This window comes from Anopheles gambiae, chromosome 3 (genome assembly GCF_943734735.2).
Source record: "Anopheles gambiae chromosome 3, idAnoGambNW_F1_1, whole genome shotgun sequence".
In the NCBI taxonomy this organism is placed as follows: Eukaryota; Metazoa; Arthropoda; class Insecta; order Diptera; family Culicidae; genus Anopheles; species Anopheles gambiae.
Window position 1 is genome coordinate 66,393,908 of NC_064602.1, and position 15,670 is coordinate 66,409,577.

At 39.6% G+C, this 15,670-nt stretch overlaps 1 protein-coding gene, 1 long non-coding RNA gene and 2 other non-coding genes across 4 annotated transcripts; 2 read left to right on the top strand and 2 right to left on the bottom strand.

The window, feature by feature from the left end:
• The first annotated feature begins 1,684 nt into the window (after positions 1 to 1,684).
• Trnad-guc (transfer RNA aspartic acid (anticodon GUC)) lies at positions 1,685 to 1,756 on the top strand. The gene has a single exon. It is a non-coding gene; the product is annotated as a tRNA-Asp (tRNA).
• A 1,219-nt stretch (positions 1,757 to 2,975) lies between these two features.
• Positions 2,976 to 3,047, top strand: Trnad-guc (transfer RNA aspartic acid (anticodon GUC)). The gene has a single exon. It is a non-coding gene; the product is annotated as a tRNA-Asp (tRNA).
• A 1,378-nt stretch (positions 3,048 to 4,425) lies between these two features.
• LOC1272472 (protein toll) lies at positions 4,426 to 12,705 on the bottom strand. Its single transcript, XM_061657923.1, has 4 exons — positions 12,624 to 12,705; positions 7,477 to 7,577; positions 5,932 to 7,402; positions 4,426 to 5,413 (listed from the first exon to the last, which is right to left on the bottom strand). The coding sequence occupies exons 2-4, from the start codon at positions 7,563 to 7,565 to the stop codon at positions 5,048 to 5,050; spliced, it is 1,926 nt and encodes a 641-aa protein (XP_061513907.1). The 5' UTR covers positions 7,566 to 7,577; positions 12,624 to 12,705; the 3' UTR covers positions 4,426 to 5,047.
• Positions 12,706 to 14,192: 1,487 nt separating this feature from the next.
• On the bottom strand, positions 14,193 to 15,469 carry LOC133393337 (uncharacterized). The gene is made up of 2 exons (XR_009766107.1): positions 14,866 to 15,469; positions 14,193 to 14,697 (listed from the first exon to the last, which is right to left on the bottom strand). It is a non-coding gene; the product is annotated as an uncharacterized LOC133393337 (long non-coding RNA).
• Positions 15,470 to 15,670: the final 201 nt, after the last annotated feature.

A 15,670-nucleotide genomic window follows, 5' to 3' on the forward strand; every position in this document is an offset into this window, starting at 1 on the left:
AATATTTGTTTTGTTTCTTTTTCATAAATCATGATTAATTGTGATTAAATTTAATCGTTATTCTTGTTATTTCATTATTAATTAAATTATGCATTATCTGTTAATATTTATATGTAATCTAAATTTATATAGATTTTACGTTTTAATTGTTGACTTCTTTCAAGAAGAAGAAGAAGAATTGTTGACTTCAATCAATAATAAGTGGTATCTGGCAGAAGAATGCTATACTCTGTTAACGAATTACACGGTTTTCGACTGATGCGGATTCGGAGATGCACGGATTTCTTAATTTAAAACACATCAAATGTCAAATCTTTACAATTTGCTTCAAGAATTGTCCACTGCAGCATAAATTGCCTTTTCCTAAAAATATATCCTCTTAAAAGCCAGAAATATCGGAATTTTTTGCACAAACCGTGAAAATCGAGTTTAATTTAAAAACGGGCAGACCCCGAGATACGCGATACCTCATATATGAGAATAAGTAGATATGCGTTTTTCGCAATTTGACAGTTTATTGAGCAATTTTACGGATTTAACATATCAATTGCCAGATGTAAAATTCCCATTCGGCCGAATATTAAAAATCATTCAAAAAGATTCAAATTTTAATTTTTATTATATCAAATAATCAATTTACACAACAGTTCGTGAACATTTATACGGAAATCATGAAATTCAACCTATACGTATCTCGGCCACAACCTGTATATTAGTAAGCCTCATCGAACTCCTTGCAGGCTTATTAAAACAGTCAAAATAATTGATGCGTTAAATTATAGCGGAATTTTACGATATAATAACAATATAATTCAAATCATTGTGTAAGGGTACTTTATACGTAAACGTTGTTAAAGGTCAACTTATTAGGTTTTTTATATTAAAATGTTATTGTTGTATTAATTTTTGTTATGATTTATGTTATATTTTAGCGTTGTAACATTTTTTGTTGGTTTAAATATTTCACAATTTCCGTATCATATTGCATCTCTTTTTTATTTTCTCTTGCACTTGTACTATAGTTGATTTTGTATCTCTGATTTAACTTAATTTATTTTTCTTGAAAAAATAGCACTTTAAATATTCAATCGAAAATTGTGTCCATTTTTTCTTTCCGCCTTTTTAAAATAAATTCGTTAACATTACAAGTTTCAACTAACAGAGTTAGTCGTTTTAAACAAGTTTAGTTAAATTTTAGTTTGATCTAATTTTTACTCGTATTCTGCAAAATTTAACAAGCGTTCAAATCTTTAGATGTGAATCTTTAGAACAATGTAAGATATTCCGATGTTTCGAATAAAATTGGTCATTCTTAATTCACTACTTGTTACACTATTGCTTTTTGAAAAAAAAAAACAAATGAAGAGAATGCGCTATACATGCCGCTACCGTAAATCTTGCTATGCAGATCAAAAAGTTGTTGCCCAACGTAATTTCTTAGTATTGCCTATTACAAAAATAATTTCCAGCATATCAAGAATATCAAGACAGAACAAAACTTAGAGCTACAGTTTCTGTTTGTATGAACCTAAAATTTAAATTAAACAATTCAATCCCTCACATTCATTTTTAATCAATTTGTCCGGTAAAAATAGATTAGACACGACCATAGACATGATAGCTGTAAGAGTCTTTGCTACTATGCTGTTCATGCATGGTGTAATTAAACAAGTTGATTATAACTTCCTCGATAGTATAGTGGTCAGTATCCCCGCCTGTCACGCGGGAGACCGGGGTTCGATTCCCCGTCGGGGAGAAAATTGTTTATTTTATAAATATAGAATTTGTTGTGCACTTTCGGATTAGAGTAAATAAAATAAAGCAAGCAAAACTTTGTTTCTTTGCTTTCTTTATCTAGAATTACTGGAATTTGACAGAAGTATGCTATTGTTATACAATTGGTGGTAGTTTTGTCTTCTTCTATACAAAGCTTCATTATTTATCTAACTCTTGAAAAGTTTAATTGAAACTATGAAAGACAAAAATATTTTTTGCGATAAATTTAATACGAATTTGAGAACTATTTAAAAATAATTTAAGATAATTTATTCTCAAAAATCATTATATTGCATAAGAGTTCCATATTCAACAGAGGATCCATGGATCATGCAAATTTTAAAGCAACAAAGAGTAACAACGATTGAGTTCTAGATAAATAGTTATTTCATTTGTTTGGAATGGAATATGGAATTGTATTAATGGCCAAGATTATTTTTACCGAAATTTTCATTTATTTAGAGTGTAAATAAAATAATTTTTTACTAGCATTTTCTTCAACATCGAACTAACGATTCTAACTATCAAGTGACAAATTGTCAAAATAAATTCTTGTTTTGTATACTAACATTTAACAAAAACAAAACAAATTAAGTAAGAATCATATCGAATAACGATTTTTATTCGCTAAACTTGATATTATATCTGAGTGTCGCGAAATTTTACTCACAAGGAAATTAAAAATACAGTTTCTCCGCGGTCCTCATTACAGGGTTTTCCAGGAGTTCTAATAGCTGTGGGACACTTTATTGACTATTTCTGAAGTGAAATGAACTTAATGTAATGGGAATTGGACTCTATAGCATCCTTGTTGAGCAAATCAAATAGGATTTCCAAGGAGCCTGTCCAAAAAGGGTGCCATAGAGTCCAATTATCAACATATGAAGTCCACTTCCCAAAAGTAAAAGTCAAGGAACTGTCCCACAACTATGAGAACCTCTGGAAACCCCTGTAATGGTGTATCTAATGAGCAACCTGTTTTATGTAGTAACTAGGGCTTCCCATAATGAAAGTTTTTCCTATTGAGAGAGATTGATTGAGAGTTTACCATAACTGAGATCTCAGTCGTGTGGATATTGACTTTGGAGATCCAGGGCTCCGCAAATAATTTTGAGAGTGGCGTTATTTGTAAAGTAAAAATTATGCACTACCAAACATGCTGCTGACCAGTCCTCTAATTACGCGGCAAATATTTAACATCCTCGATAGTATAGTGGTCAGTATCCCCGCCTGTCACGCGGGAGACCGGGGTTCGATTCCCCGTCGGGGAGGAGAAATTTTATATTTTGTCGTATAATTAACATGTACATTTATATCGTTTAACTATAATGAAAATAGACACTTTTGTAAATATTAGCAATTACATTGAACAAGAAAGTAAGACAACAAAATGTTTTTAGTTGGTTTATAACAATAACATTAATTGACAATTTGGGATTAGTTCCGATCGTTTTTTCTCTATTCAATACCAGTCCAATGGAACGAAAACATATGTATATTCATTCGGTCATTTTGATACGATACAATATAATGTAATGATCGGTTTTAGAATAAGCAAAGCAATTGTTAATTACCACTCAAAGTGAGAAGAAATACCACACGAGTAAAATAAAATTAATGTTATTACTTATTGCGAGGAGGTATAAACCATCCTATCAACTTACTTTACCTTACCAATTATTTATTTACACCACGATTTTGGATTTTGCAACTCAAAATGCACTGTTAAACCTCAAACTAAAACACTAAAAACCATGAAAATATACACTGCCATCCCTTTTCAGCAAAACCAAACTGACAGTTAAGTTAAAGCCCAAGTAAATTTGAAAGAACTATCAATCTTAATTTACACTTGTTAGATAAACTGGTTTTCCTACAAGCTGACATGAATTTTGATCACATTTTAATATCAGTTCTGTAAGGGACAACCACTCGCTTCATTTTCAAAACCGGTAGCTGCCGTCATAGGAATGGGTTTAGAGATTTTGTCAAAAAATGCGTTGCTGTTTTTATGTAACAGTGGCCGGTAAACTTTGCAGCATACATAGCAAAAACTGTAAAAATACCGATATAGCTCACAATCATCGCCACAATGTTACATGAGGCTTTATGATTCATCCCAAGACCTCGAGACGCTTTTGCGATTCCATGACAGCGGCACCATGCTTGAAACGATTGTGATAACCGGATAACACGGATACAAAACTTCATTTTAACTTTTCTTCTTATTCTACTTCTGCCTAAGCACACACTAATGAGCTTAACGACCCGTTACTTATAGATTACTCATATCTAGCAAGATAAACAATCCTACGTATGAGGTGCACACGAGCAAGGTCCATACGAGACTTGAACCCATGTCGTACGAGTTGACGACTTTACAGTGAAACCCAATACGTCGTACTAAGAACTGTTGAACATACACTGTTTTCAAGACCAAGCAAACAATGTGAAGCAGCTCTTGAACAGTGTTCAACTATAAATAAACATTTAACGACCAACTGAATTGCTGATGCCTTGCTGAACATTGTTCAATCAAGGACAGAGTATCGCCCAGCGCAACGGCGCAGGACAGTACGCCAAAATGAAACAAAGTTCATGGACATTTACAGTTGATTTTAGTTTGTCAGTGTTTTCAACAAGATTTCATTGCTGTAGAGATGGCTGTTAGTTTTATTTCATAAATAAAATATTACACCATCCATAATTGATATAAAATCATCAGGCTTAATTAAATTACTTAATGAGAAACAGAACAAAATTGGCAATGTAGCTGTAATGAAACGTCTTCTCGTATTTGAGATCGCTTTAAGATTTGGTATGTGTATGTTTGCCGTTGCCGTTTACCACGACGAATATGTAGAACAAAATGCGTGCTATGCCTTTTCTCATGGCTCAGAGGCATCAGAGGCGGCTGATCTGTTGTTTAGATGGGTCTCCAAAATTAATTGACATTAAGAATTAGAATACGCATAATTGTCTCAGAGAGGACAAGCTTGTTCCAACAAATTAAATTGTATGGGCAGTACATGTCATCTCACAGTACAAATCATTTGCAGCTGTATTATCAGTAAGCCACTATATGTACAAACTGTCATTCTTTTATAAATTAATTATAACTAATTGTAAGATTTTATATTACACTTTACGCTTATCACTACTTAAATCGAATGCTCTTAGTGCCGTAAATGACATGCCAACTGCATGCACGATTCTCTATATTATCTCTATCTCTATATTTAGCTGGAGTGAAAATGAATGAGATTTTTTTTTATTTGATAGGAGGCGTCATGATGATCGGCAAATTTAATTTATCCCCCGAAGCCATGCGCATGTTGTCGGTTGTCTGCACATCCTTCGGCCGACGCTTACGAGGCATGGCGTAGTGCAGCTTATCCCAGAACCACGGATCGTCCCAGCGGACATACGTGTTGGTCTTGAGGTACGCTCGGAGCTGTGGATCGAGTTGATCAATATCTCCAATGTCTTGATAAATGATGGGAATAACACGGTTGTGCTTGTCTACCAACGACTGTAAGTACGCCGCGCTGAATTCCATTTGGCCCCACATGGACTCGAAATAATTGAGCGAGAGGATAATAATTGTGCGACGCGATTCTTCAACAGCTTTCGCTATCTGGAAGGAGTAATATAACAGCTACAGATAAATATAAAACGCCAATCATTACTGTAGGGAATGAGAGTGAGAGCTGAACGGGGTGTGTAAAAATGTATAGAATAAGTGAGTTATGAATTGAAAAATAGGAAACAATCAAGGCCCATAAATTACTACAGGTTCGTCCATTGTACTTTGACAAATTTTCATTTGACAGCTAGGGAGTTCAAAGTTACTTAGCAACTCATACAAAGTCCTTAGCAACATTTACTCCCAATCTGCCAATCTCCATCCATCATAGCTTCCAAAAACAGACCTAAGGATCCACCTGTACTATATCTAGGCACCTTGTAAACAATAGAAAAGATGGTTCAAATTATTGAAGAGAACGATCTAGTATAAATAGGAACAGGATCATGGGGAAGATCGCGGTATGAGACGATTCAGTCTATTATTAAATCGATGATGGGAAGGTTGACAAAAAATATTTGAACTTGAAAAACTTGGAACAAATATGGAAGATCAAGACAATCACTAACCTCGTTGGCGATCATCTCCCCCGGCACAAAGTCACGCACGTGCCAGCAGATTTTGAAGTTGAGCTCTTCGCTCTCAAGCCTCGGCAACAGTTCTTTCGTGACGAAATCCTCATCCTTGTGCGAGTATGAGATGAATGCGTCGTATCTCTTATTCATATCAGTATGCTCCTCCGTAACCAACCACTGCAGCAAGTTATGCCTAAAAAGCCACACTTTGATCGCCAAGTTGAATTTTGCATACAACCATATGCAGAGCAAACAGCCAACCGACGCCATTGAAACTGCCACGCTGATATACAAACGAGACAAAATTATCGTACCACACAGCTCTTTCAAAGTAGCCAGGTTTATCGGTTTACCGTCGATACACTGGAGGGTGTAGTAATCGGTTATGCGCGCCACATTATCGACTACAAAGGTAAGCAGTTGATTTTCACAATAACAATCCCATGGATTCAACGCAAGGCTGATGTTATGCAGGGTGGATTGATTTAATTTGCCTATGAGGGCGGCATCGATCGCGGTTAATTGATTGCCAGAGACATCGAGCAGCTCAAGCATTTCGGGTAGACTTTCTGCAAACAAAGTGCCAAGGCTGTTGTTTGATACGTTAAGCCAACGAACGAAATTCCATCCCTCACCCGCGTTGGATAGATAATGCAGTTTATTCTGTGCCAGATGCAGTTCGATAAAATTGCACCCGATGTTAGAGGGGCTGTGGATGATGGGCACATGGGTAAGGTTCGCTGCGTTACAGTTTACTATGGCACATTGATCTACGGCCCGTTTGTAGCATTTACACTCGGCCGGACAGAATTCCGAGAAGGTATCAATTTCGCAAACCAAATCCTCCAGTTGCACGTCTTGCGGTTGGAGTCCAAACAGTTTGGACGGCTGAGCACATTGAAGTCCCTTTAGCAGGAACGATTTACTGGAGTCTGGTTCCGCTTTTAGATATGTTACTAACGGGTAGGACATGCAGTCACAGTTGAGTGGATTATTAGCAAGAAGAATTTCCTTCGGTAAGCGATGGCGCGTTTCAATCCGGCTACGGTCGAAGTCGAGATGGGTAATCTTGTTTGACTCCAAATTAACTAGATCGATATTGGGTGATGGAAATAGCAAGTCTTTATAGCCAACGTGTGTGATCAGGTTGTGAGATAGGTCGAGCGTTCGAAGGTCTTTCATAAAATTTTTAAAGGGATCTAATATTTTTACAATAGCATTAAACGAAAGATCCAGGTACTGAACTTTGTTCAAAGTGCTGAAAATAATCCCGGATGTAATGTTGATTTCCTCATTGCTGTAGAATACATCTCTGTTATCTTCATTTAGCGTAATGCTGTTGCGACTGAGATTGAGCGTTATTAGGGACTCTGTCTGAGACGTGAACGCATCCACATCGATCATATGTAGCTGGTTATGTTCGAGATGTAACTTTTCCAAATGCCTTAGAGATTTCAGTAGATGTCTAAAAGAATTGGACGAGATAGAATTAAATTATTTGGATTTTATGTCCGCGAAGGTGGTATGAAGAGACCTTACTTGTTCAGCATGGTTAGTTTGTTATAGCAAAGGTGAAGAACACGCAAATTGATTGCATCCTGCAGCAGGGTGTCTGGTAGCATTCTCATTAGCTCGTTGTCCTGTAAATAAAGCCACCGCAAGTTGGACAAACAACGAAACAAATGTTCTGGAAGGCTTTGCAGCTTGTTGCTGCTGAAGTCGATAAATGTTATCCCGGTGGCTCCAGCGAAGAGACATTCCGGTAGCGCTGTTATTTTACAGTTCGATACAGACACTTTTATAAGCCTCCTTAGATCGGCGAACAGTTTATCTTCTAGTACAAGTCCAGAACCATTCTGATTATCTGCGATAAAGTTGTTCAGGTTCTTGTTCATCCGGAACAATTTGGCGGATAGTCTGGTTAGTTTATTTGACGACAGGTCAATAAATGTGAGGTTTGGAAGTCCATAGAACATGTCATCGTGTAGTGACATCAGTTGATTCGAACTGATGTTAAAATAAGTCAAGCTCGGTAGCTTCGCAAAGTGTTCAATTTGCTTAAAATTATGTCTGTGGAGAGTCAACATTTGAAGATTGGGCACAATGGAAACCAATCCGCTTGGCATTATATTCATTTCCCAATCACCTTCAGCAATGGAATGGCGGTGCTGTTTTTGCTGGAGCTGGTGTAAAATTGAACCCGAAAAGCGATTAACACCGCTTGGCAGTTGTTGGAGCGGCAGTGGTTTGTCGAACGATACAGCATAATTATCGATCACAAGAGTTTGTAGTTTGTGGAGTCCGGCAAATAGCGGCGGATCAAGCGTTACATTCGCTGATAGGTCTGCATTGTTTATTAAAATCAACTCAACAATATATGATAGTTGGGTGTGATCGAGAAAGGCTGAAAGTAACTCCAGAAGCGACTGATAACCAACCGGAAGTGGGCAGTCTTGATAGATCAGCTGGTCGAAAGTGAGGCTCCGTAGATTGGGTTGGTCCCGAAGCAGCTCAAAGTTTGGTTTGTCGGAACATGTCACATTAAGTTTGCGATTTTTAACGTTGATCGAGAGATGAACATTTGAACCTGGGCATTCAACTATCCAGCATACTCTAGACCTATTTGTTATGGTACAGTCATTGCCGGTACTGGTGTCTGCTACCAGTAAAACCGTCGGGCAGACACAGTACATCCAAACGAGGATCATTGCAAAGGATGGGAGATGTGTTGATAGAAATCTGGAAAGAACAAAACAAGATTAGTTATCGAAAGAATTGTGTTAAAAGGAGGTCATAGATAACATAAGAACGTGTGGAGATTAGTAAAAAAGGCATAAAGTATTAATAATAATACTGCCATCATTTACATAAAACATGTATTGCCATACCCTTTGACAATGATAGTGTAAAGGTGCTTTTTATGAATTGCCTTATACGATTGAGTAATAGCTATAATTAATCAGTAAGAGCCAATAATTGCAAACTACTGAACCATTTTTTTAAGCATTGAAGATTGTGATCTCATAGCTGCATGAGAGATTGGCCTAATTTTTTTACAAGCGCATATTCTCACGATCCCGAAGAAAACCATGCGTACACTCGAACTGCTGAGAGTATGCGTGAGTTTACATCATAACATAAACTGTAGCACTCAATATCGCAAAATTTTACAATAAAAAGTTAATATAGTACAAAAATGGTCACGTTGGACAGGTTACACAATTTCACAATCTCAATCTAAAATAACAATCCTTGGGTCGGTCTTATGGTACAGTCATGCGTTTAACACGTTAAGCGCCGTGTCATATAAATTCGCATGACGGTTTTGCTCGCCGTTCAGCTTCGCATCTGACGCTCAGTAAATCTCTTGAGAACGAAAGAGGTAGGAAAGAGAGAACGAGAACGACATGTGCTACGCCGCTTATCGCAATGAAACAAAAGAGTGATAACAATTGCACGAGAAACTGTCGCTCTCATCGCTCTCTTGCCATGCGCTACGTGCTCACTCAAAAACTGTGACGTCAGGCCGGCGGTCAAAGTGTTAAGTCCCGAATGGACCGTGGCCCATACGCAGGACTGACTATCCTGCTAATGGTAAATCAATAAGTCACTGAAAACCAAGCCCACAAAAGTGCACAAGCAGGCCTTAACCGACAACGGGTGTTGTTGAACATCATCACACTTTCCGTCAAATCCATCTTCAAATTATCAACAGCTGGCTTCTACCAAAACTACTCTACGGCATCAAAATAATAATGGTGGTGCGCGTCGAAGTGTTTGGCGCAAGCCGGCATGGAGCCGCCACTGGCACAGATCTTGGTGGTAGTAGCAAGACTGGCAATGGGAACATTTCCAAAAACAATAGCACTAGTTCACCATACCGCCATCCGCTGTGCTACCACCATCTGATCTACATCGACAGATAAGTACAAATGATTACAATAGTTGTGGAAACTACAGGTGTGCAAGTGTCCTTAAAGCACTTGAATCTGGAACCACCAGTGACCCGAACATCCATCAACTATGCAATATACCGAATTCACCCCATGTCGCATTCTACTGGATTCCTGGTCACACAAGTATTCACACAAACAAAATAGCAGATCGACTAGCCAACGCAGGACGTAATAAAACCGGCCTGCTACCACAACGCCGTGAGACGCGAGACTCAAAGTCGCTATTAATAAAACAATCTACTTCATTTGCCTTAGCAAAACTAATATCGCCAATAGTTGCAACGGTGATTGGTTTAGCAGCGGTCGCTCTGTCCTAAGAAAGATCAAAACCATGAGATCACCATGACGAGACATACCAAGATCAGAGAGTGCTATCACGTCTTCGGATTGGACAGACCCGGCTCTACCATATCTTTTTCTACAATTTGCGACTCGAATCAAGATTGCCCCACACGTAGCAACATAATGTTAAGCAGTAACTATGGTTCTTATGGAGCTAGTGTTGGAGTTTAGTTTAACCGGTAATTATCGGTGTATTCAAAGTTCAATTTATACACGGGATCCCCGAGACATACGGTTAATGGGGATCGAAATCAGTCGCAAAATACCGCGTATCTCGAATTTCGTATGTTGAATTTTAGGGTTTTCCGACAAAATATCACTTATTTTCGTATAATTTTGCTTCGTGTGATAAGTTTTAGAAATTATTATATATAATTCTGACTGTATATAACAACGTAAAACCTTCTTAAATTATTACATAGTTCAACCAGAAGAAAATTTATTTCTTTATTTGACAATGCATGAGTCATATCAGTTCAATTAGCCAGTCAAATTTAGAAAACCACGTATCCCCGAATACGCGTATAAGAGGTACCGTATATCTCGAGGACCGCATGTAGGGGAAAGCGGGGCAAAATGGGCATGTGGGGCAAAATGGGCACCCTCTATTTAAGCATTATTTGACTACAAAGATACTGTCCAAAGCTCAAAATGTATTCATTAGAGTGTTCTATGAACACCATGTAAGTTTCATATCCCTTACATAACAAATAACCAAGAAAAATGCAAAATAAGGTTTAGTAGCATATTGATGTAATTTTTGCCACTTCGAAAATAAGCTTAAACCAGTGCCACAGAAATGCGTTAAAGTTTTACATGATATGTTTTTAAAGATATGATATTTATATACAATTTATCTGAAGAAAGCAAGGCGATTGAATGCGTATTTTTACTAATGTAACAAAAAATACAAAAATGCTTCACGTGGGGCAAAATGGGCAGCTACGTTTGGGACAAAATGGGCAGATGCTTTTGACATACGGCGCTTGGTGAGGTTATGGTGTTGTATTTGTCGCCTCAATAATGATATCAGGCACTAATGATGTGCTGTATGGAGCGCACCCACGGCTCCGATCCGACTACGACTATTGTTAGTTCGATTCCGACTCCGGCAAAATGGAACCACTAGATCCGCCCGGAGTCGGAGTCGTTCGGAGTCGACCGGAGTCGACCGGAGTCGTCCGGAGTCGACCGGAGTCGTCCGGAGTCGACGACTCCGAACGACTCCGAACGACTCCGAACGACTCCGAACGACTCCGAACGACTCCAAACGACTCCGAACGACTCCGGACGACTCCGGACGACTCCGGACGACTCCGGACGACTCCAGACGACTCCGGACAACTCCGGACGACTCCGGACGACTCCGGACGACTCCGGACGACTCCGGACGACTCCGGACGACTCCGGACGACTCCGGACAACTCCGGACGACTCCGGACGACTCCGGACGACTCCGAACGACTCCGACTCCGACGACTCCGAACGACTTCGAACGACTCCGAACGTCTCCGGACAACTCCGACTCCGGGCGACTCTGGACGACTCCGGACGACTCCGAACGACTCCGGACGACTCCGAACGACTCCGATCGACTCCGGATGACTCCGGATGACTCCGGATGACTTCGACTCCGGGCGACTCCGGGCGACTCCGTACGACTCCGGATATTGCAGCGCGGACCTACCTTCCGGAGTCGATTCCGAATTTATCAGAGTCGGATCGGATCACGAAACGTGCGCAAAAGCATAGACCATTACCTAAGCGCAGTTGTTGTGACCCATATTGCCCCAGTGTTTTGACGTTTCACAGTTTGTTTACATATGCCCATTTTGCCCCAGGGCTATGCCCATTTTACCCCGTGTGTCAAAGTAGCTTCTCGTAAAACATCAACTTTTATTTTACACTGTTTTCATGATTTTAAGTTGTTTTCATTCTATTTGGCAATTTTAATCCATAGATAAAGGGTGGAGGCATACAGTAATGAAAGAAAAATTGTGTTTTGTGGCATATTCAAAGGAATATTCAGGCTTTCCCCTACTTCCATCCAATTGAGCTTTCTGTGTATGATACCAGAACTAATATAAATCACTTGTCTGGACAATTTGCGTCACTTTCACTGTAGGCAAGATTCTTTGAAATCGGCTGACTGGAGCAATTGCGTAGATTTGGTACAGAACACAAAACACAAACACACTTATGATAAGCACTTACAGGTTTTTTCGAGCTACTTTCCGCTGACAAGGCATTATTCTCTGCCCTCGGAATGTTTTTCAACAGCTATCAGATATTATATTTACACAAAAATAATATATTTTATTTTAATACAAAAAGAATATGTGAAAGCTGCTGAAAAACTTCAAGCGAGCAAAGGACAAATATGTTCACATTTGAAAGCCACTCGGTAAACCCTGTATCGTGGTCAAACGACTCGCACGAAATTCCGTCCGTTCTCGCTAACTGCTCAAAGCTTACTGCGATGCTGCGCCAGAGTGTTAGTGCGTGAGCATATCAGTTGGTTCGCAGACCCTAATGGGGTGGCGCTATGTGTTTGCACCCTTCCATATGCGCATGATTACATCTCGTACATGCAAACAAATTGAGCCAAATCACGAAGTTTTGGATTGCTATGAGGGACATTCAGCAACATCTGCAGAACACTTTGGAAGCAAATTCTATATGAAACCTTCATGTTAGCTACAACCTATACAAAAGACACCTAATACAGGCAAAATGGAAATAGATTAAATATACGGGCCAATTATGTGACTCGAGTGTTAGAGAAAAAGTGTGAAAATACTGATTTTATATAATGATCCGTGTCAGACATCTCGGCTTATCTCTCGTTTGACGTATCTGAAGAATATATCAGCCGTACCGGCGAACTCGTTAGACGAGAAACATTCGTCGCTCATGAGTGGACAGGGTTGTACTACTAGGTTGGCCAGAACAAAATCTATACGGTTTTCTAATTTTTGATCTAGAGGGCTATGAAATGAGTGAAAATGAGCGTCGCGGCGAACGTTCCCAGGAACGAACGAGTTCGCCGGTACGGCTGTATATTGCATTAGTGATGAGCGAGTCGACCCGAACCTACCGGGTCGGAGTCGCTTATGCTTTCTCGTACCTAAACATCCGGGTCGACCCGAACTCGTTGCACCCATGGGTCAGATTTGATTCCGACTCCGACCCGCTGCACCCTCAGCTCGGAATTGATTCCACCTGGCTCACTTCCGACTCCTGGTCGGGTCGTGAAATGAATCGTATGACCCACCACTAATTTCCATTACCTAACTCAAACGGAGACCGTTTTTTCATATACAGCTTAAAGGATATTCGTCTTCGAGAGACATTCATCTTGAAGAGACATAAAATGTATGGAATATGACGGGACCGACAAGGTGTTTATTTTAAAGAACCAATTAAAAAGACTGCATCTTAGAGAGATTTCACTGTATTACATTCAGATTGGATTTTTTTATCATGTATCACTGTAAAAAGTGTAGTAATAACAAAATACACAAAAAGTGGATAAACCAATAATAAAACTGCTTGGGTTTTTTTCTTTGGTCCACAAAGGCTTCTGAACATTTTTGTATGTTTCCCTTTTATTCATCACAATCGGGGTATGTCAAACAACTCAACTATCAATTGTGAACTCACTACTTAACACATAATCGTATCTCAACCAATGAGGTCATACTGTATAAACCAATCAACCGTGACGTCGATGATGTCAGTCGACTATGCAGAACGTACTATAAATTAAACCAAACTAGCTGCTAGACATTGTCCATAGTACCAAGGGTCTTGCATCGCTTATCGGACAGTTATTTTGCTCTCTTACCCACCCCATTGCGCAGTGGCGGGTTTGCAGTGTCGGGGGCCCTAAGTAGTAAAAATAGTTTATGCTCCCTATACATGATTCACACGTCTTGGATAATAGAACATTTCCACTTATAAAAATCTCAGGGTTCTCAGAGTTCATCGGGCTAGGAGCCCCAACGTCGATCACCCACGAGATCCTTCTTGGTAATACAGTGCCATACATACTCTTCTTCTTCTTTGGCTCAACAACCGATGTCGGTCAAGGCCTGCCTGTACCCTCTTGTGGGCTTGGCTTTCAGTGACTAATTGATTCCCCCCCATAGCAGGATAGTCGGTCCTACGTATGGCGGCGCGATCTATTTGGGGATTGAACCCATGACGGGCATGTTGTTAAGTCTAACGAGTTGACGACTGTACTACGAGACCGGCTCAAACTTACTTACTTACTATCTCTCGATGTATCTGAAGGTCTAAAGTCATACATACTGAAAAACGCCCCATACATACTCTATCAACTGTTATACATGCTTGACTTCAGATACACGGGCCCCCTCATAAACAGGGCTCCCGTAATTGCTTACTACGCTTATCGCCTCTGCCAATGCGTACTTCTTTCTGAATGCTTTCCGTTAATCTGAAAAAGAACAAAAATGCTAAGATCTGTCGGCTCTTTTTGCCCTGGAGCTCACTGGACATTTGGATACAGTGAATGGGTGTAGAACGAGCAAGGAAATCGTACGGAACGCAACGCCAATGCGTAAACATTCTTCACGTATCGGTTACGTCACTCGTTCAAACTTACGTTGAGTTCAAAAGACATGCGCAAAGCACTTGGTATGTCGGCATTTTGGATTCGGAATCGCGAGTTGGGTCAACCTTGCGCGTCGAGCTGATGATCGAGGCAAAATTTGAACACCGTGGGAGAACTTGGTGGAGTGCAAGAGTGCAAACTTGCACTTTAGTCGATGAGGGAGTATTGCAATCTATTGTACAACTGATAACTAAAAGTGGCTACCAATTAGGGCAGAGCTTTCGGCGCTTTAAATGCAGCGAAACACTAGTGCTCGGTTCGGTGGGCTGCGACGGGTCTAGGAGCGTTACCGAAAAGAATCAAACATCTCACACAAACTCATACAGTAAATGCAAACGGAGTTTCGGAAATTGGACACTGTTAAACTATAAGCCATCGAGGCTTACTAGGGGGGAGGGGACACCATGGAATTACTTACACATTTTTCTTGTTTTACAACTACGATCTGACCAGCGCGACTCAACTATAAGAATGAATCTCAACGAGTGGGTGCGAATGCTGAGCTGAGCGAATGCGTGTTGAATCTCTTGGTACGTGAGTGAGAGTGTGCTCTGGTCTTATCGTGCATCTTTATTTATACGATTATGTTTTGCGGTTTACTTTCGCTTTCGGTTTTCTGTCATTTGGTTGCAATTATCCTGTAAGGTCAGTTTTTGGCTTTTATGATTACGCAGTGGTTTTTGTCTCCTATTTCATAATTTATGAACTGACGGTTGCTGATTAGAACGCGACAATTTTAATTTAATCAATTATTTTAACGAACTTTTTATTTATCTTTTACGGCGAAATTCCAATT

What these genes read in the sequence shown, in the direction of transcription:
- LOC1272472 (XM_061657923.1), bottom strand. Translation starts at nt 7,565, where the DNA reads ATGAGAATGCTACCAGACACCCTGCTGCAGGATGCAATCAATTTGCGT. An exon ending in AAACTAACCATGCTGAACAA is followed by an intron (nt 7,403 to 7,476) that starts GTAAGGTCTCTT and finishes CAATTCTTTTAG; the next exon opens with ACATCTACTGAAATCTCTAA. An exon ending in GGGAGATGATCGCCAACGAG is followed by an intron (nt 5,414 to 5,931) that starts GTTAGTGATTGT and finishes TACTCCTTCCAG; the next exon opens with ATAGCGAAAGCTGTTGAAGA.